The sequence below is a fragment of the Camelus bactrianus genome, chromosome 17 (genome assembly GCF_048773025.1).
Source record: "Camelus bactrianus isolate YW-2024 breed Bactrian camel chromosome 17, ASM4877302v1, whole genome shotgun sequence".
Classification (NCBI taxonomy): domain Eukaryota; kingdom Metazoa; phylum Chordata; class Mammalia; order Artiodactyla; family Camelidae; genus Camelus; species Camelus bactrianus.
The window spans coordinates 31600862-31628324 of record NC_133555.1 but is presented as its reverse complement, the minus strand read 5'-3'; the positions used below and the strand labels follow the sequence as shown (position 1 = coordinate 31628324).

The following is a 27463-nucleotide window of genomic DNA, read 5'->3' as shown; positions in this document are numbered from 1 at the left end:
TCACCACATAGAAAGTGCGCCTTCCCATGTGCCCAGTGGGCATCACACTGCCTATGGGCAAATGCTCCCAATCACATTCTCTCACTGGATCTTCCCCTCAGCCCTCCAACTCAGGGCTAGGATGATTATCCCTAGTTAGGAGTGAGGAAACGGAGGCTCAGAGGGGCTAAGCGGCCTGCCTAGGGTCACGCAGGATTAGCAGCAGAGCAGCTTCAAACCATACAGTCCCCTGCATGGGACAGTGACCTGGGCTGGGTGAGGGTAACCAGGTCCTCAGGACAATCCCTTGGCACCCTCCAGGGCAGGAGAGGTATGTGCAGGGTTCTCTGCATTTCTACCCCTCCTGTGGGTGTGGCCCACTGCAGAGGACTCATGCCCAGCCACTCCTTCCCCAGGCCCGTGGCATCACGTAACCATCGGCCCCCAGCCTGCGGCTTACCCGGACACGACCGAGTACAGAGTTTCCTTCCACTTGTACGCAGAGTTTCTCCGGTTCCGAGTTACTACCACGTGCTCAGGGGACGCACGAACCTGCAGCTGGGGGTTCTTGAAGGTCACGTCAATCCACATGAACTTGGCCTTCCCCATCTCATAGTGGCCAGTCACCTCAACGCCTGAGAGGGCCAGGAGCAGAGAGGTGGGAGCTGTGGCCTTGGCTGGGCACTGGCCTGAACAGGAGGTCCCCCCAGCTACATCCCCCAGAGCTGCTCTTCACCCACTCACCTCCCCGACCCCTTCCCTGGCACCCCTCACACTGCAGGCCTGCTTCCCATGGTCTTTCCACTCATCCCTTGGTTTCCTGTGGCTTTGGAGGGGCCCCCAAGTCCTCGGAGATGGCCACCTACAGGTGAGCCCTCTGAGGAGGCAGGTCTTGTGTGAAGCCAGGAAACGTACGTAAAGCCCCTGTAGTGTGCCTGGCCCTGAGCTGGGTGTTGTGGCCAAGAGAGAGATGGAGAATTGGTGGCCTCAGGGAGCAAATAGACTGTGGGCCTGGCATGGTGAAGAGGGAGACCGTGTGGGTCTGGGGGGACCGAGGGGCCATGGATGTTCGTGGACTCTAAGTGGCTCTGCAGGTGTGTATGTGTGAGCATCCCGAGGGTTGTGCGTCCCCACATCTGACCTGAGAGCTCAGATCAGCCAGGAAGACCCTCCTGGGGGTTGGGGGGCCAGTACACCTACCTCCTCCCCCCATGTTCCTCCTCCACGCCTTCTACAGCCCACTTCAGGGCTCAGTGCTTCGGCCTACCCGTTCCTCTGCCTCGTGGACCCCCACTTGCCTGCCAAGGCCCAGTCAACCCCATATGATCCTGGGCAGTCTCCCCTGCCCCTCAGACTGCTCTTATCTCCTCCTCTGTGCTCATGTCCACGGTGCTCTGGGCACTGACTACAGGGCACTGTGCTGCTCTGTACCCAGGTCTGTCTCCCCACCCCTGAAGTAAAGCGTGTCTGAGGGCAAGCCTACATCTGGTCACCCTGGGGCGCAGGCCACCCAGGCCTGCATACATGGTGCCCAGTGAAAGGTCCGTGGCGCAGATGTATAAGTGCACGTGCCGGTGCTCAGGGGCGTGGCCAGGCTACCACCTGGGACCAGGTCTGCCCGGGAGTCTTCGCAGGCAGGTGTCCTACTGTTGTCTCCGAGGTGGGAAGCTTGGGGTGCGTGGTGTCTGGGTCTGAGCGGATGACGGTGTGCACCTCTCACCTTGGCCAGGGTCTGAGAGCAGGTTCAGAAGACCCTGAGAGTGCTTGAGGTCCACACAGAGCTGGTTCTCGCTCTGGCCAGGCAGTGGCAGGATGACGGAAGGAGCCTGGATGGGGGCTGGGACAGCAGGTGTGGTTTTAGGGGCAGGTAGAGCAGGCTAGGGGGCAAGGACAGGGAGGAGGCTGAAGGGGGCTGGCACTTACCTGGGGGTGGGGCTGTCGTGGTTGTTTCTGAAAGAAGAAAAAGTCTGGGTTTAGGCAGCCCCTTCCGGGGAGCAGTAGCGGGCTGAGGAGTGGAGCAGCAGAGGGTGTGGTTGATTCTTTCTCCACTGAGAAACCCACCCGGCAGGGCTGTAGAGCTCCCGGGGCTCTCCCCTCCCAGGCTCTCCCTACTACTACTACTGCAGGGGCTCTGGCCTGGGGGCACCTTTGATTCTTATATCCAGGTCACGAGATGCTTGGTCAGGAACTGAGATAGCTGATGACACTGAAGCTGAAATTAGTGCAGGAACAGCCAGAAACAGAAAGGGAGAAGGTAGTCAGGATTCAAAGCAATCGGCATGCCTGCCAGCCTTCACTGCCACCTGCCACCCACCGAGCTCCAACCCCACGATCCCTGCCTCACATGCACCCAATCTAGAAGAGCCTTTGCAAAGAGAGTTTTCAACCAGAAGAGCATGCTATTAGGGAAAACGCTGAGGAGACAGGATCTAGCATGGCTCTGCGGCTGTGTCCGAGTCCAGATTTGGAGATGAGAAACAGCTCAAGGGACTACTGTTGGCTTTGGGAAAGGAGGAAACCTTCCCTTTCTAGAACGTTCCATCCTGAGCCAGCCTGCAGAGTGAATGAAGCCAATTCAGTGAAAAAAAAGGATGCAGTTCTTAACATCATGCCTTAGAGCAGCTCTCCCTGGTCTGTGCCTAGCCCTGTGGGTGGTGCTTAGGCCATGAACTGCACAGGCAGGTGCATCTTGAGGAAACTAGACCCTCAGAGGATCAGAAAGAGGCTTACCTAATGCAATGTCTGGTAGCACTGCTCCCCAGGTCGTGTGGTGGGATGGATCAGGAAGATAAGGAGGATGAATAGGTCCAGAAGGTCCAAGTTGTCCGAATCTCATTGGGAAGCCGGGTCCCTGCCCGAAAACTCCGGCTTTGGAAAAGTTAACACATGCAGTCTTTTCTCAAGCAGTGTTTTGGGTCCCCACAGCCAGGGCTCTGGGACCCACCCCAGGAGAGGGAGGTGGAGAGGGCAGATGGCTCCCCTTCCCACACCCAGCACCCTGGGAGAAATTCACAGCTGGAACAATGGACCCTTCTTGAATGCCTCTCTGCTGGGATATGGGCACCCCCACCCCCGCTGGCAGTGCCCCTCAAACTACCTTGTCCTCTCCAGCCTCTTCTTTTAGAAAGGACAGGGTCTGCACCACTGTCTCCTAAATCGGACACAACTGAATTTGAGCCCCAGCCCCACCATCAGTCAGGCGAGCCAGGGAAGTCATCCCCTGACAGTCAGGGGCAGGGTCAGGGTTTGCTCAGTATCCCCTTCCTCTACCCTCTCCTCTTTTGCTACCTGTTATTCTGGACATTCTGTCTCTCATGGAATGAGTTCCAAAGAGAGCAGGACCTGGAAATCAGAGAGACCTGGGTTTGCTTCTTGGACATACCTTTCTGGGGCCCCCAGGGGGATGGGGACTGTGTCCCTGGTGCCCAGGACAGGGCCTGAGTGGCAGCCAGTCTGAATAAACAGGTGACTAAATGTACCCACGTACTTAGGTAGATGACACTCCCTCCTGAGCAGGGCTGGGTTGGAGAGGCCCTGGCCAGCAACCTTATGGTCACTGTACTATAGGCCCTGGGTCAGCCAACAGTCACCCAGGCGAGTCTTAGAGGGTATTAGGCCCTTACCTGAGTAGACGTTCCTGTGTCTGCTTTCTGGATAAAACAAAAAGAGAGAGAGAGAGAGAGATACACTGTCAGGGTGGTTTTGATATATGTGAAGTGCTTCTATTTAAGCTTCTTCCCAACCCATACCACTACATAGGTACAGTGAACCTGGTGGAGTTAGGAGACCTGGACTCCGTTTCCTCATCAATGAAATGGGGCTCCTAAGAGTCTGTGGGTGGCAGGGGTGAGGTCTTGTGTGGGGTGTAGGGGAGGGATGGGGGAGAACGCTGGGTCAGAACTCCGCTGCCACACCCACCATTTTCCACAGGCTTCTCAGCAACTTCAGACTGTTCTTGGCCTTCGGGTTTGGTGATCACCATGGATGTGAGGGGGGTGACAAAGCTATAGTTGAGTGACAAGCTCAGAGCTCGGGCCTCAAGGGCCTGCTTCTCAGCATCTGACTTCGTCGAGACCCTGCAGGTGGAGGACACCAGTGGCTCTGCAGGTCCCTGGGTGCCCAGTCAGATTCTCTCTCCTTTCCAGACCCTTCTTGGGAGCTCCTGCTGAGAGTCTGGAGCTCAGACATGACACCACCACCCCGTCTCCATCTCTAGGAGATGCCCGTGCCAGCTGTGCCTGCCCCACCGAGGAAGAGCTTGGGGAGGTGCTGAGGGGCCCTTGAGGGTGTGCACACCCACATTTGCTCAAGCAGTTGCTGGATGGTCAGGTACGCCCAGAGTCTCTCCATGAAGCTGTGGAAGATGTACTTGGGGCTCCGGAACGCCTCCTCCTGCTCTGCCACACTGGACTCTGTTACGAACGTGATGTCCTCCAGGTTCTGGAAAGAGGGGCCCGACCAGGGCAGCAGCAGTGAAGGCCTGACATCTGCGCCTGGCCCGGCGCCGCCCTGCACTTCCAAAAGAAACCTGGCTGGGGCAGCGTGGGCTGCAAGGACCATGTTTCCTTTGAGTAGAATGGAGGGTAGGGAGGGTGTTTAGGGGTGTGAGAGCCTCCAAGGATGATAAGGAGGTGGAAACAGAAGGTAGCAAACTATCCTAGTGCAATACAGCGGGTACAGAACCAGGAGCGGCAAGAATTTTGCCCTCTTCCAGGAGTATAGCTATTTGTTTGATGGTTTTTCTTAAACAAACTTTAAATAGACTAACACTCTTGGCCTTGTCCCTAGCAGCAATACCTGTGAAATCTTAGGTCTGGGGTTCGAATTATTTTTTAGAACACAGTAAAATCGATACGTAAGTACTCAAACAAAGACAGGTTTGCTGTGAACTACCCCAATTCACCTTGGGTTCCACATGTTGGGAACCACTGGCCTCCAGGATAACTTCAGCTGCTACACTGTATGGAGTGTTCACATTGCTCGAGAACTTAATCCCCACTGCAGCCTTACAAGGTGGGTAAGGTGGCTTATTTCCATCTGTATACAGCAGGAAACTGAGGCACAGGGAGGGTAAGTGCTTTGCCCCAGGTCTCACCTCCGGGAGGTAGCAGACTGGTCAAAGGACATGCCCTGCCCATCATGACACTTGACTACTTCCCCTGAGACAAGACCCTGGGTTCCCCCATGCCTGCTTGCCTTGCCCACCTGCCACACTCCCCACACGTGCTGCCTGCCTGCCATGCAAGCCTGGAACATTCCTATGTCTCTCCATCTGGCCTCTGCCACCTCCTACTCATCCCTCAGTCTCAGCTGAGCCTCCTCCAGGAAGCCCTCCCTGATCCCCAGGCCAGGTAGGGGTACCCAGTGCTGTTCCCCTGAGTCTTCGGGTTTATCTGCAGGGACATATCAGCCTGCAGCACCTTGTTTGTGTGACCATTTACCCACACCATCTCTCCCATGAAGGCAGTATCCCCAGGGCCTAAAGAAGTGCTGTTTCTCTTTGTAGAACGAGAGGGCCTCCTGTGGCACAGAGGCAGGGAACGCTGGGCAGGGACAGGGCATGAAGTGGTGAGATGGGCTCTTGACTCGGCTGCAGTGGGGTCCAGGGCAAGACGCCTGCCCTGCCTGGATGTCAGTCTGCTCATCTGTCAATGGGAGCAGCCCTTCCTGCCTGACGACAACCTCAGAGGGCTGGTGTGAGGACAGGAGGGGATGCCAAGCACCTGGTGCCCTCGAGAACAGCAGCAGCAGCAGCACTGATTGACCACTGAGCGCCTACTGCATGCTGGCCCTGCACAGGTGCTCTCAGAAAATCATGTCATCTTGTTGAATCTCCACTAGGAGCCAACACAGTGGGGACGCATCATTGGCAAGTGGCAGAGGATACTCTGTAACTTGCTCAAGGTCAACTGGCTGGGGCCTGGCAGGCTGGGGTTTGAACCTAGTCCTTCTGACTGTCTGCCCCTGCTACCCATCCCCTCCAGAAGCGCTGGTCACACCTACCAGCTGCCCCCTGACTCTGGCGGAGAGTATATCAGGGCTCTGGTCCCGGAGCTTCCCAGCTACCACCAACTCGGAGCCTTTGAAGAACAACCGGAAGTGGTCCTGCGTGACAGCCTCCACAGCGTTGCTTGGATACTCGAAGGCTACCGACGTCAGCAGTGGGTTGGCCACCTCCTGGTAGAAGTCCTGCAGGGTAGGGGTATGTCATTAGGGCCGAGCTGGGGTCTGCTCGCCTGTCTGTGCCATCCCTCACTCATGTAGCCCAGCAGGGAAACGTGGGCACCTGGAGCTGCAGGGCGGAGTCGGAGTCTTCATAGATGCGCCGGGCCAGGCCGCCATTGTCCAGTGCCAGCTTCTCCAGGAAGGCGTAGCTGACGTCGAAGCCAAAGCCCAGGCAGAAGAGGCTGTACTGACCATCGATGGCTTCCTGCACATTCTTCTGGATCCTCGAGGGGTTGGTCTCCCCTGGACTCCATGGTTTGGGAAGGGGGTGAGAAAAGAGTGATTTTGGTCAATGGATATTTCTGGAATCTCAGAACCAGAGAGGCCTCAGCCACCTCCTTCCTAGCCCCAGGTCCCACAGCAAGCCGGGCTGGAGGTGCTGGCAGTGCCTCACCCACAGTGGGGTCACCATCAGTGAGGAGGACGATGAGGGTGACGCTCCTTGCAGGCAGCAGCTCCTCTCGGTTGGCTCTTTCCAGCAGCTGCACGGCCATCAGCATCGCATCGTTTATATTGGTCCCTGAGGGAAACACATTCTCAGGGTGGCTCCCAGCCGGGTGCCCCAGACCAGGCTTGGTGCCCCAGAAGCCCCGGCCACATGGGGCTGCAGAGGGCCTCACCTCCCTGGGCCTGGATGCCAGCAACGTAGCTCTTGGCCTCTTTCACGTTCTCAGCTGAGGCTGGCACCAGCTGTGGCTTCCACTGGGTTGCTTCCCCACTGAAGCTGATGAGGTTGAACTGGTCGTAGGGGCGGAGGTCATCCAGGATCTTAAGTAGGGCTTCCTGAGTCTGGTCAGGGGAAGGGGACACAAGGTGGGTGTCTCAGTGGGGCCTCAGGTACCCTGGGGCTGCACCCTGGGGCTCATATCTGGAGTGGGGACGTGGTGAATGCTTCAGAGGCAGGTCCTGCCTCATAACTCTGACCATCTCAGAGTGAGGGGGAAACCCTTACCCAGGAAGATGGAGGAGGGCAGGTCCGCCTGCTGGACCAGAGCTGACAGTGTCTGTATGTTTACGTCGGTATGTTTTCAGGACCCTGCTCTGGCCCACGGGACTCACCTGCTGTATTTTCCTGCCGCTCATGGAGCCACTCTTGTCAATGACAAAGATCACGTTCTTAGATAGCGTGGACAGGCCCTCAGGGGCAAAGTAGTGCACAAAGTAGCCATTCTCGATCTGTGACCAAAGTGAGATGCACAGGTATAAGAGCTTCAGCCCTGCCCTAACCCCAACCAGCCTTCTCACCCCGAGTCCTGGCGTTTCTATGCTCTCTTCACTCCAACCCCTCCACCCCTGTTCCCCTGCTAACCTGCCCAAATCCTTGCCATATTTTAGGGCTCAGTCCAGCCCTTCCCTTACAGAGAAGGCTTCCCTGCTCATGCATGGCCCACCAGAACTCTACGCCTACTTTACCTCCTATTTGTTTTCATATTTGAGGTAGCTCATACTAAAGGGTTGAGACATAATAAACCTGAGATCCATCAAAAAAGTGAAGACTCCAAAAACAAGGTCCATCAAAAGATGCCAGAAACTTGTGTTAAAGAAGCTACTGCAATTGAGCATAAAACTGAATTGTGAGCCTCCTGGCAGCCAAAGCAACAAGGGAAACTCTGTAGCACAGCTCTTCAGTAGAGATGAAATTTTTTGCTTCTGAAAGGGAATTGTTTCAGGGACGACACAACTAAACTGCCTATTTTCTGTCTGTGTTGCCCCTGGTGCATGCTGATAACTAGGGGTGGTTATTTTGTCTTTTCTTTTAGAATAGGGCTAGGGCCTATTCTAGAATAGAATAGAATAGAATAGGGCTCAGGCCCTTGACGGTGGATGGATTTTTTGGTGGCCCTTCTCTTGCCTGGAGCCCACGCACCTGAATGGAACCCCCAGAGGAGGTCCGATTGACATCATAGCGGATGATGAAGTTGCCATTCAGGACTGTGTCCTGTTGCTCTGGAGATATTTGCTGCTGAGAGAGCGTCGGCTTGAATTGGATGTGAGCCTGGAAAAATGACCAAGCTGAAGTTGGGAGGAGCAATGAGGCAGTGCTAACAACACCCTTCATCCCCATCTGAAGAGAGAACTCCAGGAAGCAGCCTTGGGTCAAATTCCAGGGAATTTTCTCTCAGGCTGATCTGTCAGATAGACTGCCTCCCTGGAGGGCAGGGATTGTGAGTGAATCCCCTGCTCCTAGATCTGTGCAAGGAAGGGCTGGGCTCAGGATGTGATCTAGGCAGCTCCTCCTCCCTACCTGGTCCTGGGGCCCTCACATCAGTCTTCTCCCCTGATCTAAGGGTTCAAACCAGTACCCACCAGCCTTCCCTGCACCTTGCCCTCCCTGTCTGCCAAATGACAACATGAACACAGGAACCTCACGAGTCCTTCCAGCTCAGAGATTCTGTCCAATAGTCCCACTCTAGAAATTCAGGCTCATAGGGCCAACCTGAAGACAGGCCCCTTGGAACCCTCAACCACAGACCATAGCAGGCCCACCTTGGTCTGGTTCTGGAAGGTGGTGAGGGCCTTTGCCAGTTCATTGGTCATGAAGGTGCTCTCTGTCTCCAGAAAGCTGATGCCTTGAGGCTCGAAGATATGAACGTCCATCTAGAGGCAAGAAGTGGGTTACTGGGTCTGCTAGGCCTTGCCCTCACAGGAGGCATGGGGGAAGGAGGGACCGCCCTCAGCAGAGTGGGGTGATCTAGGAGGCCTTCTAAGAGGAGGCAGCACCAGGTACCTGCAGATGCTTGACCAGCTGCTGAGGATGAATTTGCAGCAGCAGCTCGTATGCCCCCAGACGCCGTGACAGCAGCTCCTCGTACACCAGCTCGAAAGTGACCTTGGCAGCGGGAGCAACACTGACCGACACCTGGAACTTCTCTGTCTTTCTTCCAGTGGCCCTGGGGGAAGAAGGCATCAGGCCTTCCCCTCAAGGGGAGGTATGGCCACTGGAGGTGGGAGCAAGGCTAAAGGGCTGAAGGCAGGGGCAGCCTCTGCCCTACCCCAACAGGGTCCCCCCTACCGCCTTGGGCTCACTGGACGAGGCCGGCGCTCTCTCCTCTGGACACGGCAGCGCTGTACTTCTTCTGGGCTACAGACTTCTCCTTGATGTTCCCTGGGTAGGTCACACCATCGATGATCCTGGGGCAGGAGGGACAGGGTTGTCGAGAGCCCAGTAGGGACGGCCCAGTGCAATCCTGCCTTCTCCCAGGAGCCTATCCGGAACTTTGTGTGCCTCTTGACAGAGTGACTCCTATCTCTACCTGAGCCCACCTGTTTATTACGCACCTACTGTGGACAGGGCTCTGTGTGGGGCTCCAGTGTGGGTGGGGTGCCGCAGGCCTGCGTCTACCCTGAGCCACACACCATGTCGGTAAACATGCGTTTTACTAAACAACTGGGATGGAGGCTGCAGAGGAGGCAGGGCTGAGCCAGGACCCAGCCTCTCTTCTCCCTCCCTGTCTGGACCCACATCCCACGGACTGTTCCCAGATGAACCGGTCAGTCACCAGGGAGGGCTTTCTGAGCCACATTCCATGCAGCCCTGTGCCCAGCTGTGAGGCGCAGGCTGAGGAGGAGGGAGATGCTGGCTCCCAGGCCAGGGGAGACAAGGTGCTGAGAAGGCTCTGACCCCTCTTCTCTGAGGCTGCCCTTTCTACCTGCCAACACGCGGCAAGCCCCTCTGCAGGGAGGTTGGCCTCTAGGGAAGGAGGTTTTGGACAACGGGTGAATGGGGCTCCTTGGGGCCCGGACACAATCCTAGCAGCCATTTTTGTGGGACTGAGAGAGAACTGCCTGGGCTGCTCCTCTGGAAGGCAATGACCACCCTAGAACCTCCTCATGGGGTGAGTAGGGACGCAGCAGGCTAACTGCTCCATCTGGGGTGATGTGAGAGGATGAGAGTGTCCAGGAGTGGGTGGGAAGGGGGCAGCCAGGACGCCAGGACCGAATGTTCCTCCTCCCCACCTTCCTGACCTTCCTGGTCACAATTTAACTGTGGGCTGGGGATGGGGATGGGGCTGGTGCTGGGCTGTAGGGCTCCTCCCACCAGATACCCAACTGGAGCTCCTGGCCAGGTCAAGGAGCAGGGCACCCTGCCCTCTGCTTCCCTGCCTCATGGAGCAGCAGGAGCTGGGCCCAGCTGGGCTCTCAGCAGATTCAACAGGCCCACAGCCTTGCAACTTGCTGGTTGTGGCACCCACATGGGAGGTGGGGTGCAGCCTGTGAAGCTCATGCTACAAGTTGGGCAGCACAGGCCTGGCTCTGGGGTGAAAAAAAGCTGGGCTGATGGAGAGGGGTGGGCAGAGAGATAAGGAGGAGGCAACCACAGGGACCCGGCCCCTGACGCAGGTTTTCAGAGGTCCCAGGGTACACTGGAAACTCTGCCCGAGGTGCTCGCTCTCTGCACAACTCGTGGCCTTCCCTAAGTTTCTGGGATCAGCCTCTCTGGCCTGTCCTCAACCACTGCCTCTCCTGTGGGGCCAGGGACGGACAGACAGTTCTCTTGCATTTAGCAAACATTGCAAAACTGAGATGGGAGGGTCGGGGAGGACAGTAGAGGACAAGGTGAGGATCATCACTGGCTCACAGAGTCCACAGAAACCCCAGGGGCCTCCTAATGCAGGCTCTGACCCAGAGCAGAATAACCCTGCAGTATCCCACTTGAGGGTGGGGGGAACCAGCTGGCTTAGAATTTCTGTGACAAGGAGGTGGTCCCCCTCCTCGAGGCACTGCTTCATTGTAGGGCAGCTCAGGGGTTAGGAAGTTTCCTGTATTCTGAGCTGGAATCTGCCTTTTGGTGACTCTCTCCTGCCTGGGTTTGGCCTCAGGATGCTCCAAGTCTGTACTTCTCAAAGGCAAAGACCCAAACATGCTGCGGTTCTCTACCTGCCACCTGGGCAGCACTTAGGGATGGTGGATGGATGAATGGAGGGAGAGATGGATGGTGGGAGTGACCAGTGGAGGGAGGGAGGGAGGCAGGGAGGAAGGGACAGAGGGAGGGCAACATCTCTGAGAAGTTCCTGGGTAAAACCTCTGTTCCCTGTATTGCCTACAGGTGGAGCACACATACCTCAGGCCTATATTCCAAGAAGAGGCCCTCTTCCTGATTGGGGCACAGGGGCCACGGTGTCACAGTGCTGGGTTGGGGAGGAGGGACGCGGGGGAAGGCAGGACACCTACATGGAGAAGTTGGTGATGAAGGCTTTCTTGGGCAGCTCCATCTGGAAGGTGGCCTCCTGCACAGTATTGGCCCTGTTGACCACCCGGCTGGTGACAACTGTGTGGGCAAATCGGGATGAGACCTTGGAGTCCACAGTGAGGCTGTAGATGTTGATGCCATTCTGGAACAGTGAAGGAAGAAGGAGTGGGGTTGTTCCAGTGCTCTTCAAGAGTGGGCCTTGACCTTGGTCCCAGACCAAGCCTGGCTCCCAACTCCGATCAAGCCACTGACCAGGCCTCAGGCAAAATCCCATGAACCATTTCATATGTGAATCCTCCACTTAAATCAGAGGCAGCTGTGTGCTTCATGCCCCACCCTACAGGGCCATAGTGCCCCTCGGAGAACAAGCAGGCAAGGGGTGGGGGGTGGTGCCTGTGCACTGGTGTGTCTGTGGGGGACTCACTTATCCTTGGGGTAGGGGTGAGCGGCAGAGGGTCCTGTCGAATCAGGAAGCTTCCATGCCATCTCAGCTCTGCCCAGTGAAAGGGCAGTAAACAAGCCCTTTGCCTGGGAAAAACAGCTCCTGCCAGCCTTCCCCCAGGGGCCTGCAGGAGCTGGGAGAATTGGAGGCAGGGAGGGTCCATCTCTAAGGCTGGGCATCTTCCGCTTTGCCCCTTTACCCCTGCAGCCGTGGGGCCTCCTCTGTTGCCCTGTCCATCCCCACGAGGCACTGCCCACCCCAGGCATGTGTACTTCGCCTGAGGTCTGCGGTCCCCAACGAAGGGCTGCGCACAGGCAGAGCCCACACTTCTGCTGCCTGCCTGCATATGGCACACTTGTGCTTAGCACGGAGACTGCGTGTTGGGCCGAGTGGCTTGTGTACACGTGTGTCTGTTCTGTGCTGGGCCCTGTACTCAGCACTTTATAGCACTAGAGGTTTCATCTTCACCACAAACTTCTGAATGGTTCTATTATCACCCTGTTCTACAGATACGGAAACAGAGGCATATAAAGCATCAGTAACTTCTGGGAACTCAAGAAGCCAGGGAGAGGTAAGCTGGGCTCCTGAGGCCACACACCCCACCTCCTGCCGCCCTTTAGGACAACCTGCTAGGCTGTATCTCCTCCCCTGTGAACTGGAAATAACAAGATCACCCTTCCAGTAAATGGGGACACTCCACAAAGCCCTGAGGGTAGTGCCTGTTGGATGGGCAGCACACTTCTCTGTAGGCACACTGACCCGCGCTCACCTGCACTTACACACTTGTGCACACCGAGGCTCTCCTCCCCTTCACTCGCTCCCCAGCTTGCCCCACTCATGCTCAGGCGCGCGCACACACAGGTGCCCCAGACACTGCTACCTTTTGGGCTGTGGTAGTCTGGAGGATGGCCAGTAGTAGCGAGAGCAGGACCAGCACGATGTCCCAGGCGTGGACAGGGGCTGGAGTCTTCATTTTGGCTCCAGTGCCTGGCAGGTGGCTTCTGAACTTGAGAGGAAGTGGGGAATGAATTAGTAACTTGCTGGCTGCCCCGCCCCTGCGGGGGTAGGTTCTAGGAAACTGGAATCTGTAAGCCAAAACTCGCAGTGGCCTCAGATAAGGAGGCAAACTGTCAATGTCCTGTGGACCTTGGCTGGGGACGGGAATGTGTCCTGAGGAGAGGCAGGTCAGGTGGGAGGTGGATACTGGTACCCCTTCTGGAAGGTCCACTAGGCCACCACCACCCCTCACACCAGTCAGATGCCGCCACCACGTTCCCCAGGGTCTGGGGACACAGTGGTGAACCAGCCCATTTTCCATAAGCCCAGCCTGGGAGAAGCAGAGAGGTGGCCAGGAAGATGAGGGCCAGAGGGCGGCTTCTGGGAGGCAGAAGCCTGGAGGCCATGTCAGTGTGACCACATCAGTGGGGCCGCTGCAAAGACACCAAACAGCCCTTGGGGGTGTCTGAGTGGGGCAGGAGCTGCTGGGGTCAAGGCAGGATGGATACACCTTATTTCTGAGGAGAGAGAGGTGGGGCCAAAGAGCCCCCTTTCTCTCTGCAGGGGCCCCCGGCTGCTGTTCAGGCCCCATTATTCTAGCTAGGACTCTTAGTGCAATTCCAGCAAGGCCTCCAAAACAAGACCTGCACTTGGCAACACAAACTGAGAGCCATAAAGACGCCCACATGTTGCGGCCCAGATCTCGCTCCAGGTAATTTCCTAAGAGGGAAGCTTGGAACAGAGAAAGAACAGAGCTTCGGGGTGTTGGCGTGTATACCCAGGTGGCCTGCGTGGAGGTCAGTTGTGCCAAGGGAGCCTGTGAATCACTGCTTGAATGACAAAGGGCAGAATGCTGATCCGTCAGCACACTAAGGCAGTGGCAGTGTTGGAAGCAGACCCACGGGTGGCTGGAGGGCCTGGGGTGGGATTACTGATGACTTTTTCCAATTTTCCTTTAATAAAATTGAAAGCCTGCTTTCATAACAAATAGCAATAAAGTGAATAAGTATTAGGGGATCTGGACGCAGCCGGTGCTTGTGTCCCTGGGGCTCTGGGAAAGCTTGTCTCCTGAGTCTGGGGCCACAGATGGGGTAAAGATGCTTCAGAAAAGTGGCCAGGTGCCAAATCCTGGGTCAGGGAAGGAGGACTCAGTGACACTAGCCAGGGGGTGGCCAGGGGCTGGGAGCTGGGGGCAGGTGCCATCCTCAGGGCCAACTTGGGGCCCTGCGGCAGCGACTGGCTGGCAACCACCTGGGTCAACACTAGCAGCATCTGCCCCAAGGGAAGGGAATCATAGACTCCAGAGCTGTGTCTGTGGCTGCATGTAAACACTCCCCTTCCTGAGCATGACTACAGCCAGAAGCTGCATCTTTGCATGCATCTGCACTGCTCTCCCGTTGGCTCTGGGTGACTAGGATTACACGGGAGGACACACCCCTTCAGCACTCTTGGGGAGGAGCTTCCTAAGGAGTCCAGCGAGCAGGCCCAGGCCTTGTCCCCACAGGCCTGCTCCCTTGGGGCACAGAGCACAGGCCCAGCCTGGAAACAGCTATATAAGGAGGCCGGGACTGTGGGAAGGGCTCTGTGCAGCCCACTCCACCTGCCCAGTGGAGTGGTGGAGCTCGCCTGTAAGCTTCAGCCCTGAGCCAGGCCCTGCAATCCCAGACCCTGCCAGTCCAGCCCCAGACTGTCCTTGCTCTTGCTGTCACAGCTGGACAGGCTTCTGTGGCCCCCTTAGTCTGATGGCTCCATGCATACAGGGACATTGAGGCCTGAAGTGGAAGGGATCGAAGGTGAGCTGAGAACCTGGTGTTCATGTGGCTCAGTCAGAGCTGTGGGAATGGCAAGGGGAAGGCTCGCCCTGAGTTTGGGACAGGGGACAGAAGCTCAGGAAGCGGACTGCCACGGGCCAGAGAGGAGCCTCAACCTGGCTTTGTCTTTGAGGGGATGCAAGCTGGCAGGGAGGCAATATAAACAACGAGGGAATTTTGAGGACCCTGAGTCCCACAGAGCCTTGGGGTCCCTGGACGCATGCCCATGGCTTCTGTGGAGGTGGGGAGGGATGAGCCTCACTGAGCAATGTGACTATGGCCTGTTTTACCCAACAGGCTCCCCTGTCACATACAAGGGGAAACTGGGGCTCAGAAAAGGAGGAGAGATGGTCTGAAGTCACACAGAAAGTCAGTGCCAGGTCTCCCCATTCAAATCTCTTTCTAGTATTGTGACAGTGGCCATAACAGCACCTGCGTTATCCTCTGGGACCCCCCCAACAGCCACGAAGGGTAGAGAACATGCCCCACACCCACCCTGCCCACCCCTCCCCTACATTTAGTGGCCTCGGCCAGTGACCAACCAACACCCTCCGCATGCTGGAGCCACTCGGGCATCTGCTTTATTGGTGTTTCCCAGGTGCTGTGGGGGAGGGGTGGCAGCCCCAGATGCAGCAGGTGAGAAGGTACATTCTGGCATAAAAAAGAATTCTTGGGAAAGGGTCCTGTGTCTGGGTGTCAGTGGTGGTGATGGGGGTGGCAGGCAATTCTCAGCCAAAGACGCTCTTGGCCGGTCCGGCTTTGGGCTTCTCAAAGACGGTCTCGGTGCCAGTCCGGGTGCGGCTGAACACCGACGGGGCGACAGAACCAGCTTGCTCTGTGGGGAGGATGGGGAGGAGGTGGGGTCAAGGGTGCGGCCTGGCTTCCTATGGAGGAAAGACCCCTTTTGTGGGAATACCCCACTGAGCCCAGGAGCTCGGCTCTTAGTAAAGGACCCAAGGGAATCCCCACCCAACTCCCTCCTATTGTGCTGCCCCCGCCCCCATCGTCCCAAGAACACTCACCACACTCCCGCATGACCTGGTAGGTCTTAGACTTGATCTCCTGGTTCTTGGCCAGGTTCCCTCGGGCCCCCTTCAAGTCTTCCTCCTTCACAGGGGGGCGTTTCTTCTTGATGGGGGCTTCCTGAATGCCAGCCTTGGAGAGCCCAGAGCTCACTTTACAACCTGAGGCCTGGAGGCTGAGAGTCCTTTCCCACTCTGTGCCTTGGCTCTGAGACCCCTCTTCCCTGCTCACTGAATTCAAGACAACTCAAAGCATTCCTCCTCCAAGAAGCCTTCCTTGCTGTACTTCACACCCACCACCGAGTCTCTACCCTTCTCCCACAGACTGGGAGTTCTGGGGCCATGGTCACTGCAACCTCACACCATCTGTCTGCCTGGCCAAGCTTAGGTCTGGGCACAATGGGCAAAGGGGAAAGGGACTGGCTTTGAGGCTGAATTCCAATACCTTATCAATGGGTGGCACAAGGTCCATTCCTTAGGGACTGCCCCCTCCCTCCAGAATGCCAGTGTTTCCCTTGTGTGCTTTGGGGTGAAAATGGGATAGAGGAATCAGGTGCCCATGAAGTCACAGTCCAAAATCAGTACCCACCCATAGAGCAGGCAGCAAGGACAACCCTCCCTTTGGCAGGCTGGTGTGTCTGTCCCTCCAGGACTGCGGACATTCAGACTCAGTGCCTACCCTACCCCTCAACTCCCAGGAGCCTATGGGTTCCAGGCCTCAGCCCTGGGGGCAGGTGCAAGAACTCCCCGGTCCCTGAGCCTGGGCTCTGGGACAACACATTACATGCCTGCACAGAGATACAGCCTGCTGGGGAGATGCCAGTACAATTGTACACCTTCAGACCCAGGCTCACACGTACACACACACAAACACATGGCTACAAACATATACAACTCCACACATACGAGCAGCTCCCTCACACACAAAGGTCTCGAAGTACCATGCATTTTCCCTACCTCTTCTAACAATCCATGGAATACTACCGAACTTAAGCTAACCAGGGATTCCTTAGGGTAAGCTGGGCCTTGGTTGTCCTCCCAGAGCCCTGCCCCTCCCAGGGAAGGCAGAGCCTCTTGTGTTTATGCCTGGAGCTCAGCTCAAGTCACAGCTGCCAGAGATGACAGTGTCCCTCCTCCACTCCCGCCCCCTTGGCGCCCGCCTGGCCTGTGCTGGGCCCTCCTACCTGGGACATGGTGGGTGCTGTGGACAGCCGCTTCCTGGCAGGCAGCAGCTGAGGACACGATCTGCGCAGTGCCCGGCCCTCTGGAGCTTATATAGTCCGCTTGCCTGTCCTGGGAAGTCACCCCCCTCTGCCAAAAGCTCCACGATGATTCAGATCCACGCAGCTGCTGGCTTCAGAGTTTATTCTTGGAGATGATGGGGGCTCACGGAGCACTGCTGCTTAGGGGGCTGCGGCCCTGGTGGAGGCAGACAGCTACGGGGACCCCGTACCTGCCAGAACAGCCGCTGTCTTGCAGGTGGGAGGTGCTCGGACTGGCAGCGATGTGTGTTTATGAACGGAGGTCCTCTAATGTGTGTGTGGGAATCTGAGATATCCATCTGTGACAGTCCATCCCAGAGTGGGGGGGGGGGTGTCCCCGAGGAAAGGGAGGGCCCTGAGCCAGGGTGGACAGCTCCAAGCTTGTTTTTCTTCTATCCCCTCCCTTGACTCCAGAGGAGACTTTCCAGCCCTGCACAGCAGCAGGGCAGAGGCTTCCTGTGTCTGCTGCTGGGGAGTGTATGCTCATGGTCAGCTTGCTGGGCCTTCAGTGGACTCAAGGACTGCCCCTGGCCCACAGGTGGAGAGATTGTGGCTGCATTTTTGCTGATGCCCTCACCTTCTGTCTGGCTCCCACTGCATGTTTAACAAAGGGGCAAAGGAGGAGGCAAAGTGCCCAGGAAGGGCTGGGAGGAAACCATGTATTGTGGTTAGGATACCTGTGAGCTGAAGGCAGGAAACAGCACACAGCTGCCAACTGGGACAAGGTCACCGAAGGGCGCCTAGCCTGAGGACATTTAGGTGGTGAAAGGGAGGGCGAAAGTGAAGCCCACTCCAGGCACTGAGCTGTGGGTGGAGGGACAGGCTCCCTTAAAGTCAGTCAGCACTCCTCTGCTAGCTCCTAACACCCTATCCTTGAAGAGAAGGACCTCAGGGCACACGGCATCCACAGCCTGCGGTGGGTGTGGGAGTGGACGTGGGTAGAAGGTCAGGGCCAACCCCGCTGGATCAGACAAACCCAAGCTCCTTGTCAGTTTGTGATGGGGAGTATTTTTATCCTTGAAGGCTCCAGGCAGACAGAACCCAACCAGGCACTGACGTTGGGTTATCTGAAATGCCACTTCATTGCTGTCAGACCTCATCCTACCTCAATCCCCCCCTGCCCAGTCCTGGCCCCAGGAGGCCAACACGAGGCCTGCCAGGCTCCATCTGAGACAAGTGCTGACATGAGGAATGCCTTAGGAGAACCGCGGGCACAAACCCAGGGCCCCAAACAGGGGCCAAGAGGCACTGAGGACAGGCCCGGCCTGTGAGGGCCCTGCTGCTGGCTCCGGGTGCTCCAGCTCTGCTCCACAGCCGCTCTGCCCAGCGAGGCTCCTGCCTTCCAGCAACATGGCCTCAGGAACAAGGATGTGGGGTGTTTACTCCCCACACTCCATCTCTCCAGCACCTCCTGCTCCTCAGGGGGAGATAGAGTAGCTTTCACTTGAGTTAGCTGGGAAGTAGAAATGGCAAGAGTATGTTTGCATTTTTTCCCTTGGCAGATTTTGGCTCCCATATCTGCCTTGAGGCAATGCAAGTTCATTCTCACTGTTTTCTGGGGAGAACCTTCTAACTCACTGGGGACATTTTCTTCATCTCACTAAGCTTGGGTGCAACCCCACAGAACACACAACCAACAAGCACAAAAGTGACAGTTTCTTTTTTAAAAAACTGTAATAAGATGTCAAACTTTATTGTAAACCATTTTACAATGTGAGTACATCGTCTTCCCTTTCATTCCAAAAATGTGTTTCTGTGCATCGTAACACCACTAATGAACCACCCCCGTGGGGAGGGCAGTGGAAGCAGGCCATGGTTTGCTCACATTGGTCTGACTTCTAATAAACTTCACAGGAGAAATCAAATTAAACCAACCCACCCACCCACTCAGGAGTTCAAGGTCCCTCCCCGAGAGTAAAGCCCTTCAGAGCTGCCCGTGTTCCACAGGATAAAGCAGAGAGCTCTCCACTCCTAGTTGGGAGCATGTGAAGCTACTAAAGGCAGCCCTGCACCCCAAAAGGTGTTGCTCTGGCTGACAGCAGGTTCCCAGAGCCATTTACATTGGCCTGGCTGCAAAAAGGCCAGTGAAGTCCAGCCTGCTGCTCCCTCCAGGCTCCTGGGGCAGCCTTCAGATGGGACTCTGGGCTGCAGCCTCCAGGCCCACACTGCCTACAATTGGATTTGAGCCTTTATATTGTTTCCCTTTAAAGGCATGACAGGGCAACACGAACCCATGATGCCTTGTTCCAGGTTAAAGCTTGAGGCAGGAGGGCCCCCTGTGTGCTGACTGATGGGCCACAGGCCTTCACATGGCAGGTCTGCGGGCTCAGTGGACCAAGAAGTCACTGCTGCCCAGGATCTCACCAACATCCTCCTTGCCACTGTCAACAATCTACTGGCAATGGAAGGAAAAAGGAGCAACCATGATCTCTTCATTCAGATATGGCAGTTCTACCTCACTGAGTTATTTCCATTAGTTACAAGAAACTTGTTCATGACCTTGACTTACAAGTTTCCATGATGGGTGGCTTGGCTGAGGCCCAGAGTTGGACAAATCAGTCAGACGGCACACAGTACCCAGCTGGTATTCTGTGGTTTCTCAAGCACAGTGATACTTGCCATGTGGCCGGGTGAGGAGCTGCCCCTCTTAAGGCACCTTGGAGCAGGTGGTGAGAAAACTCATCCCAGGGAGGGAGGACAGCTCAGAAGGAAGTCCTGACCATGGCCCTCTGCTACTGGGACAGTGTACCACAGAAAAGCCCTCAGTAACTGCAGGAGCCACTCCTAGGGAATACAAACTCTGTGTGTGTGTGTGTGCATGTCAGGAGGAGGGTAAGGCCACACCCATGAGGCCAGACCATCCAGGCCCACACACCAATAAGGCCTTGTGTGATCAGACGTCATCTATGCCCTATTGGTTAACTGCACAACTACGGCCCAGAAACCAAAGCCCTTAGAAAATCAGGATACAGGGAGAAACCATCACTCACTGGCTACTTCTTTGTTGCCGAAACCCACTGCCCAGCAGGTGCCAAGACAAGCCTTGAGACGAGCAGATCCTCTGGGGTCTGCATAACCCAGTTTCCTGCCTTCACAGACAATGGCTCCCCTACACTGCAGGCCTTGGTTTGGAAACATTAGGAGCTCAAGACTGAAAGTGAAGCTCTGATTCTGGGCTCAGCGAGGTATAGAAAACAGCTGCAGCCACAGGTTGTTCAAAATGAAACAGGAGGGCAAAGTTAAGGTAAGTCAGTGATGCCTGTCATCCACCAGGACCCAAGTGACAGGGGCCTGTGCCCCTGGTCTTCATTGGTGGGAACGGCCTAGGGTAGGGTAGGGGAAGAGCACAAAATGAGAGCAGAAACAGGCTCTCATCTCACAAGCCGCCTTGCCTGGCCTGGCCTCGCCTCTCCCCTCAGGCCGCAGACACCTAATCCAGGAGAGTCACCTCCCACTGCCGTTCAGGTCCCAGCTCCTCTCAGCACCCCTGCTTCTGGACTCCTTGAAGAAGATGGGCTGGGAAGGCCTCCCCAAGGCTTGTGCCCTATGTCCCAGACAGGAGGGACTGCAGGAGGCAGAGGACAAACCCAGGGTGCCTGGTTTAACAGCATGGCTCACATGCCACAACTCAGACCCAATCTGCTTGAGTAGGACACCTTTTCCTGGAGGTCTAAAAAGAAGGTTCTGAGTGGTGTGGCCTCCCTGCACTGGTCTCACTTCCAGCTTGCACCTTAGTGGTACAGTTTTCTATTCCTAAACTTCCATGGCTGCCTCTGGGCTGGGACAAAACACTGGGCTGCTCCACCACAGCAGGGCAAGTCCCTGGGTCAGCCCCCTCCATGGCCGGGCAGCAGACTCCCAAAGTTACAGGGGCCTGTGCCCACGCTGAGGAATGGGGGTACAAGCTTAGATGCACCTCGTCCTGCCTGTAGGCGCAGAGTGTGAGCTCTCTCACCTCCACCACCAGCCACCCCGCAACTTTGGAGGCTGTGAAAAACAGGATCACTTGGTCAGGCAGGCAATCTCTAGACTGTTGCCCAAAACAAGTCAATGACACTAGAATGACAGGCGCTGGGGAGCCAGAGAGGAGGTCCCCGGAGCTGGGTTCAGAGCCCGGTTCTGAAGGCTGCACCAGTGGGAGGCGAGGAGGCCCAGGCTGCGTTTTAAACTCAGATTTGGAGGCTCTGAAAAGAGGCGGGGGGGAGGGGGACAAACAAGAGTGGCTTTGGAATGTCCATTTCTCCAGACTCAGCAACGTCCTCTCACACTCCTTTCTTGGTCACGTTTAACTAAGACTTCTAACCTGCCAGCAGAAATGCCAAGGAGCTGCTGGGTCCTGGGCAGGGCCCTTCCTGTTCCACACACACAAGGCCCCTGAATCTACATCCAGACCAGCTGCCTCCTGCTCAGGACTGACCTTCGCGGAACCACTGGGTTTGCTGAGATCAGACAGGACCCATTTCCCTTCCTACCGGAATCATTTACCTCATCTGATTATAGATTACCTAACAGTGTTCCAAATAAAAGACTCCCGACTTTTTCCTCCCACCAGTCCATGTCCCATGAAAGGCAAACAAACCCATTTATTTGGGGATTAAAAAGAGTTTTTAAATACAATAGTATGAAAATATAACTTAAAAATATAAAAGTCAACAGCATACGGAAGACTTAAAAATCTATGTTTTGCCCATTAGTCCCATAGGAAATAAACACATACTCAAAAAACATTAACACTGTGACAGCTCATAAAACCTGCTATAGAAATCAATAGTTACAAAAGCCATTTTGATTAAGAAAGCGTCGCGGTTCCAACTTGGTCAACGAGTAACGTTTAGCCCCAAACACGTTATGTCTTCACACTCCCCCGAAAGGCAAGGCTCCACCCACTGGTTGTGTGCACAAGAGTTTTCCTCCTCGAGGCCACCCAGCAGGACGCAGGACGCAGGACAGGGCTTCTGGGTCCCTCACAACACCGCTCGGACAACAACAAACAAACAACACGCCTTGCTTCCATATTTGGTCAGTGTTTGTAGTGCAACGTGGGGACCTCCAGCTGCCAAGGCCCGGCTGGCAACCTCCCTCGAGAGTCACAGCAGTCTGGGGGCAGGCGGAGACAGCGAGAGGAGAGGAGGTAGAAGGGGGCAGAGAGAGGAGGGGAGGAAGGACGCAGTGGAGCGACCCTCTGCCGACCCAACCCCGGCTTGGGAATGCGTCATACGGGCAGCCCGAAGCGGTGCTTCTTTTTCTTTGAGGGTTTTAGGGGGGTCAGTCTCCGGAGGTCCTCCTCCACATCGGACTCCTCCATCTCATCATCGGCCGAGATCAGGATCTAAATGGCGGAGAGGCATGGCCCTGAGTCATCACCAGCAGTGCCCTCTTTACCTGCCTGCCCTGGACCCCTGCATGGGATGGCAGCCTGTCTAGGAGGCCTTGAGTCTCAGGTTTCTTTAGAAGAGGATACAGGGAGGCTCCCTGTACAGAGAGAAACAAGCTTGTCCACCCCAGATCTCATTCACGCCAGATGCTTTCATAGGCTACCGACACCAGCACTGAGTCGAACACCTTCCCCTCCGCTTGCGCTCCCTGATTCTCACCCAGCCTCTAGCTGGGACTGAATCCCCATCAGAACAAACTCAGCCTACGATCATTCTGGAAAAAAAGCCCAGTCTTGACACATGGAGTCTCAGGTCCCTGATGTTGTCTCTAATACAGCAAAAGCAAAAGTGAAAAGCCCTTTTCTGTGGGGCACACGTGAGGCAGAGTGATTTCAGAGTAGCTGCTCAGAACCAGCCTGGTAACTTCTGAAGACAAACAAGAGCCCTTCACTCTCTGAGCCTCCGGAACGCCTCAGCAGTGTAGCCAGGGCATCTGGGCAAACACTCACCCACTGCCCACACGCCTGGCTCCTCAGACCCCAGAGCACCAGGGAAGGACTGGGACAGCCCATGTCACGATGGAGAGGCCCAAGGCGCACCTGTGCAGGGGGGCTCACTCCACTCCAGGACGGGGCGGTCTCACCACCGCTTGCCGCAGGGCTTCCTGCCTCTAGTCTCTGTCCCCAGATTAAACACTCTCTGGCTCCCTGCCGCCTGCACAAGTGCACCCCCATTCCATGCCCTGGATCACAAACACCTTGCCCAGTGAGCTCAGACCTTTGCCTGTACCTACTTCTTGTCTTTCCCTCCCACCTTTCAGAATATACGCTGCTCTGGCCACAGCGAATGTCACATTATCACCCAAACACCAAACCACATGACCCCGATTGCTCAGGAGCGGCTGCTTCTGCCTGTAATGCTGTTTGTCATTCACCTCATGTTCACTGCACTCTTCCAACATGACAGGCCCCATGCCAGATTCCAGGACCACCTAGAGAAGGGATGAACTTCCCCTCTGTCCTCCATCTAGTCGGCTTTCAAAGCTCCCTCCAGGACTCCCCAGGAGCTAAACAGATTGCTCCAAGCCCTTGCAGGGCTCTGTCAGGACTCATCGCAGAAGGCTACAGGGGGCTGCTCAGGCTTTCGTCTTCCTCATCCACAAGCCTGAAGGCCTCTCTTGGAAGACGTCACCTCAGCCGTTCTGCAACCCCGACCCAGTGCAGGTGCAGAGTGCGTGCTGCGGACTTCCTGGGACACACCATCTTGCCTCCAGGCTCCCATTTATGACCACCATCCTCTCTGAAGTCCAGACCTCTGAGCTTAGGAAACTTGAAAATACGGGGAGAGGGGGAGATGAGCTTCTCCCTGGGAGGTCTGGCCACGCCTACACTTTAGAAGTTTGTAGCTGGCTTAGCCAACACTTCCCTTGCTCCTTAGCCATGGGGCAGGGATTCAAATGCCTTTATGCTTGAAGGTCGACGATCAGGCCCATGCGTCTTTGCCAGCTACCCCAGAACAAGGCAGCTCCCCACTTTCTTGTCTTTCTCCATCGACAGACGGACTGTTGGAGGCAAGCCACCCCCACCCGATGCTCCACATCCCTGCTGGAGGAATGGGTTCCCGGCTGGATGGCAGCTGTCAGCCTCCTTTCCCTCCCGCCGGCCGGCGCTGGGACTCAGCACTCAAGAGAAGGCCAGACACAAACACAAGACCAAAGGCCTCTGGGGTCAGTGGCACGAGGGCCTGGCCCTACCTCAGACTCCGACTCCTCGTGGGACGCGGCCCTTCGGTAGCGGACCTTGCTCCCATTCCTTGAGTCCTGGCTGGCTCCCCTTTCTTCTAGCTTAGCTTTCGTCCTCCCCTTTCTCATGAGGAAATTGTCTACTACCCAAAACATCAAAGCCTGTGGGAAGGAAGGTGCAGGTTAGTCTGAGATGAGCCATTTGTGAAAGCAAAGCAGAGCAGGCCCCACATCCAACCCTCCCACCCTCGTTCCAGATCACAGCATCTAGAACCAGGGAAGGGAAAACCTCATCTGGGCCCCTCGCTCTCTCTTAGAAGTCTAGGAAGAGACTCCCAAACTCTAAGTCCTTTGCTTCTGTTTCATCCTAAGGGGTTCTCTGGTGGTGACTGATGACGACAGCTTGCCCCAGCTGCCCCAGCAGCTGGCAGAGTGGGGCCTGAACCAAGGTCTCCAGACTCCTGGTGGGGCTCCTTCCCTAGGTCGAGCAGTCGGTAGGCACACCCCACCACATCTATCAAACCCAGGTTCTTCTACCATTTCTCATCTAATTTCTTAATTTCTAGCCAGTGTGCTTGTGAGTCTCTCTTGAAGCCCTGTGGTCAGGAATAAATGATGGGAGTGAATCCCTAATGATCTTAATTTAGAAGTCGCTGTTACATACAGGGTGGGGCTCCTCAGCGGGCAGTCCCCTGGCAGGGAGGACCCTCCATGCTGCACAGAGGCCCTGGAGCAGTGATCTGCCTGTTGAGGAAGTGATCCTGCCGTTTCCAGGTCTGGGGTGGGAGGGGGGTGGCAAATGCTCACACGGAGGGACCTGAGGGCTAGAAGTGTTTTCTCTGTCAGACTCAGAGCTGGACAGGAACACTGGAAGGCAGGGAGCAAATGGGGGTAAAAATGCAACAAGGCACTGACATTGACAAAGAAGGGGACGATCAGCATGACGATGGCCAGCTTCAGGTCTGGGTTTTCAATGGGGTTCAACAGGGCCACCTGTGAAGAGAAGGAAACTCAGTGAGGTGGGGGGAGACCACAGAGAAAGTGCATGGGGGTAGGGGCAGCAGGGGAAACCACCCACGAGGCCCTGAGAGGGGGCTTAGATTACACACTGCCGTGGAGCGCTGATGAGAAGAGCACTTCATACCCAGAGCCGCACAGTCCCCAGATCTGCCTGCTAACGAGGGACCCCTTGGACACTACTTGGAGCAGTCAGTGTTCTAGCAGCTTTCCCTGTGACTTGAGAAGTGAAGAAGGGTGAGGGGATGAAAGGTGGGAAGCACTTTACAAAGCAGGGCCCTCCGCCTGCTGGAGGCACAGGGTGGATGGAGTGGGGGCTTTGGAGAGTCTAAGATAGTGAGGTTGGTGGACGCTCGTTACAGATACTAGCAATGAGGCACTGACCACTTTTTAACAGAAATACCACACCCAACCACCTTCTGAAGGACTACAGCTCCCCAAAGCATTGGCTTATTTTCTTAAAAAATAAAACTTGGCCACAAATAAAACCAAAGCAGGGCAAGATCTGAGCTACTTGTTCCCAAAGGCTCTTTGGCTAGTTTCCTGTGGGTGGAGGCTTATCTACACAGCCGTGGGGCCAGAGGACAGGGCCAGGGAACCATGGGAATGTGTGACCAGCTGCTGCCTGGAGCACCAAAAGGCTCCATTAAACCACTGGCCAAGAGAGGTGTGTGAGGAGGCTGTTGGCAAGTGCAGAGAACAGTCCTGACACTTACAGGCCTGAAGTCTCATAATACCAGACCGTAAGCAACCCCAGGGCAGGGACTGTATTTTCATGGGCTTTACATACACCAAGGCTTAATCTTAGAGCAGACACATGTGTAACTGAAGTGGATGAATGCTGCGTAAAAAACTGACAAGTTACTGCTCTTGGTAGGTGGCCAGTAGCTGTTCTATCGGATCAAGTCCTAGTGTATTTCATGGAGTTAAAAAAAAAAGGAACCATTTTGTTTCTCAGTAGGGACCATTTTGTTTCCCAGTAGGGTTGGGGTTAGTTGGCGGGGTGGGGGACTGTCTTGCTTAGCATCTAGAGGAGCTGAGAAAGAAGGGAATAAGAGGCAAACCTTTTTCCACTGAAGTATTAGGAGGATGATGAAGACGACAGATTTTTCAAAAATCATGATCACGATGTAAAGAGCACACTGCCCGACCCAGGCTCCGCACTGCAGAGGGTCTCCTGCAGGGACAGCAGGCTTGGTCATGTAAGGGCCCAGACATCAATGCCCCCACCACTGCCCATAGCTCCTGTGAGCCCTCACACTCACCCCACCCCAGAGATACTAAATACGCCCTCCAGAACACCAAGAATCAGCTCAGCCCGGACAGACAAACGTGGGTGCTTTAAGCAAAATCAGAGAATTCCTAATTTGGAGATACCAGAGTGGCTTTTCTTTTAAGAGATTCTAAGATATAATTACAAAGCACTAAAGTTAGTAAGTGCCCATTGCTGGAGCTCAGAAAAGCTGGCTCGTCTTGTCCACTGGCAGCCAAAGCCGTGTGAAGCAAGACTGCTATTATTATCTGTTGTTGACTTTTCCAGTGGCTGTGGTGCTACCCATCCTTTCCTGTCCAGGAGCACTGAGGTTTTTGAATTGCGAAGGCAGCAAACCACCTCTTTGTCCATCTCCCACCCCACTCCCCACCCTCATTCCTGCTGCCCTCAACCCTGAGAGCAGTAATCTGGCTCTGGAGGAATTCAGATTCTGTCTGGGGGGTGGGGCACCCCAAACACCCTAGGCTGGGGACAAGGAAGAAGAGAGGAGCCCTCCAGGCAAGCAGTAAGGGGCTGAGACAAAGGTCCATCTGTGATCCCATCAGTCACAACGCCTGCGAAACAGAAGAGCCCAACAATCCACGCTGGGGGATACTCAGCCCCTCAAGTGCCTCCAAGGTGTTTCCAAAGGGACTTGATGAAGGGGTGGAGGATCAACCCCTCGAGGGAATGTCCTACATTCTCAGTGACAGGCAGAACCCATGGGATGGGTTCCTGGGGAGCCACACGTGCCTCCAGAGCAGGTGACCAGTAGGGTTGGGGGAGCCACCAGGGGTTGCTCTGGGCCAGAAGAGGGGCTGGAGAGGACCACTGCAGGGGCGCAGAGACCCAAGTTCAGGCCATGAGGACCATTTGGCCTCAAAAGGAACCTCCAGCTTCTCGTTCGATTCCATGGTTTCTGCAGCAACCCCTGTCCAGGCATGGGTGCTGGAGGCCCCCAGCCCTGCCTGAGCTGCCAGCTGTACGCAGTGGAGGCCTACTGGATGCCTTCCTGCAGCTGTAACGGACACAAGCTCAGGCCATTCCCTTTTCTGGAAAACTTGGGAGAGTTGCACAGAAAGCATGCAGAGCGGTACCACTGCCTTTTCTGCGCTGATCTGTTTACTTTCACTTCTGGGATAAGACACAT

At 55.7% G+C, this 27463-nt stretch overlaps 3 protein-coding genes across 22 annotated transcripts in view; all 3 read right to left on the bottom strand.

Moving 5' to 3' along the window:
- Positions 1-15325, bottom strand: part of ITIH4 (inter-alpha-trypsin inhibitor heavy chain 4) — a 49543-nt gene extending 34218 nt beyond the window's left edge. For 9 of the 18 annotated variants that reach the window (XM_074344729.1, XM_074344723.1, XM_074344724.1 and 6 more), the window contains exons 1-21: positions 12718-13508; positions 11377-11537; positions 9232-9336; positions 8933-9095; positions 8692-8802; positions 8072-8200; positions 7264-7380; positions 6825-6993; positions 6599-6724; positions 6266-6447; positions 5983-6168; positions 4280-4419; positions 3898-4055; positions 3603-3629; positions 3268-3321; positions 3077-3130; positions 2710-2847; positions 2126-2191; positions 1903-1929; positions 1700-1816; positions 440-614 (exon numbers count right to left, since the gene is read on the bottom strand). In XM_074344729.1, coding sequence (XP_074200830.1) covers positions 440-614; positions 1700-1816; positions 1903-1929; positions 2126-2191; positions 2710-2847; positions 3077-3130; positions 3268-3321; positions 3603-3629; positions 3898-4055; positions 4280-4419; positions 5983-6168; positions 6266-6447; positions 6599-6724; positions 6825-6993; positions 7264-7380; positions 8072-8200; positions 8692-8802; positions 8933-9095; positions 9232-9336; positions 11377-11537; positions 12718-13425 — 3113 coding nt within the window. In that variant the 5' untranslated portion in view covers positions 13426-13508. Of the gene's footprint in view, positions 1-439; positions 615-1699; positions 1817-1902; positions 1930-2125; positions 2192-2709; positions 2848-3076; positions 3131-3267; positions 3322-3602; positions 3630-3897; positions 4056-4279; positions 4420-5982; positions 6169-6265; positions 6448-6598; positions 6725-6824; positions 6994-7263; positions 7381-8071; positions 8201-8691; positions 8803-8932; positions 9096-9231; positions 9337-11376; positions 11538-12717; positions 13552-15159 lie in introns of those variants that run through there. The other 9 variants (XM_074344738.1, XM_074344737.1, XM_074344735.1 and 6 more) reach the window with 9 other exon arrangements.
- Positions 15201-17173, bottom strand: MUSTN1 (musculoskeletal, embryonic nuclear protein 1). 2 transcript variants are annotated; one of them, XM_010969052.3, is made up of 3 exons: positions 16851-17173; positions 15667-15799; positions 15201-15479 (listed from the first exon to the last, which is right to left on the bottom strand). In XM_010969052.3, exons 1-3 carry the CDS (start codon positions 16857-16859, stop codon positions 15373-15375), a joined length of 249 nt encoding a protein of 82 aa, XP_010967354.1. In that variant the 5' UTR covers positions 16860-17173; the 3' UTR covers positions 15201-15372. The 2 variants fall into 2 exon arrangements, with proteins under 2 accessions (XP_010967354.1, XP_010967353.1); XM_010969051.2 differs by lacking the exon at positions 16851-17173 and adding an exon at positions 16112-16153.
- Positions 17174-18573: 1400 nt separating this feature from the next.
- Positions 18574-27463, bottom strand: part of STIMATE (STIM activating enhancer) — a 51526-nt gene continuing 42636 nt past the window's right edge. The window contains exons 5-8 of one of the 2 annotated variants that reach the window (XM_010969053.3): positions 26126-26238; positions 24960-25037; positions 24057-24206; positions 18574-22257 (exon numbers count right to left, since the gene is read on the bottom strand). In XM_010969053.3, coding sequence (XP_010967355.3) covers positions 22141-22257; positions 24057-24206; positions 24960-25037; positions 26126-26238 — 458 coding nt within the window. In that variant the 3' untranslated portion in view covers positions 18574-22140. Of the gene's footprint in view, positions 22258-24056; positions 25038-26125; positions 26239-27463 lie in introns of those variants that run through there. The other variant, XM_074344748.1, reaches the window with a different exon arrangement.

Coding starts and splice junctions, on each gene's coding strand:
- MUSTN1 (XM_010969051.2), bottom strand. CDS start 16,138: ATGGACCTTGTGCCACCCATTGATAAG. Junction 15,800..16,111: donor TTGTGCCACCCATTGATAAG/GTATTGGAATTC, acceptor GGGCTCTCCAAG/GCTGGCATTCAGGAAGCCCC. Junction 15,480..15,666: donor CCAGGTCATGCGGGAGTGTG/GTGAGTGTTCTT, acceptor TCCTCCCCACAG/AGCAAGCTGGTTCTGTCGCC.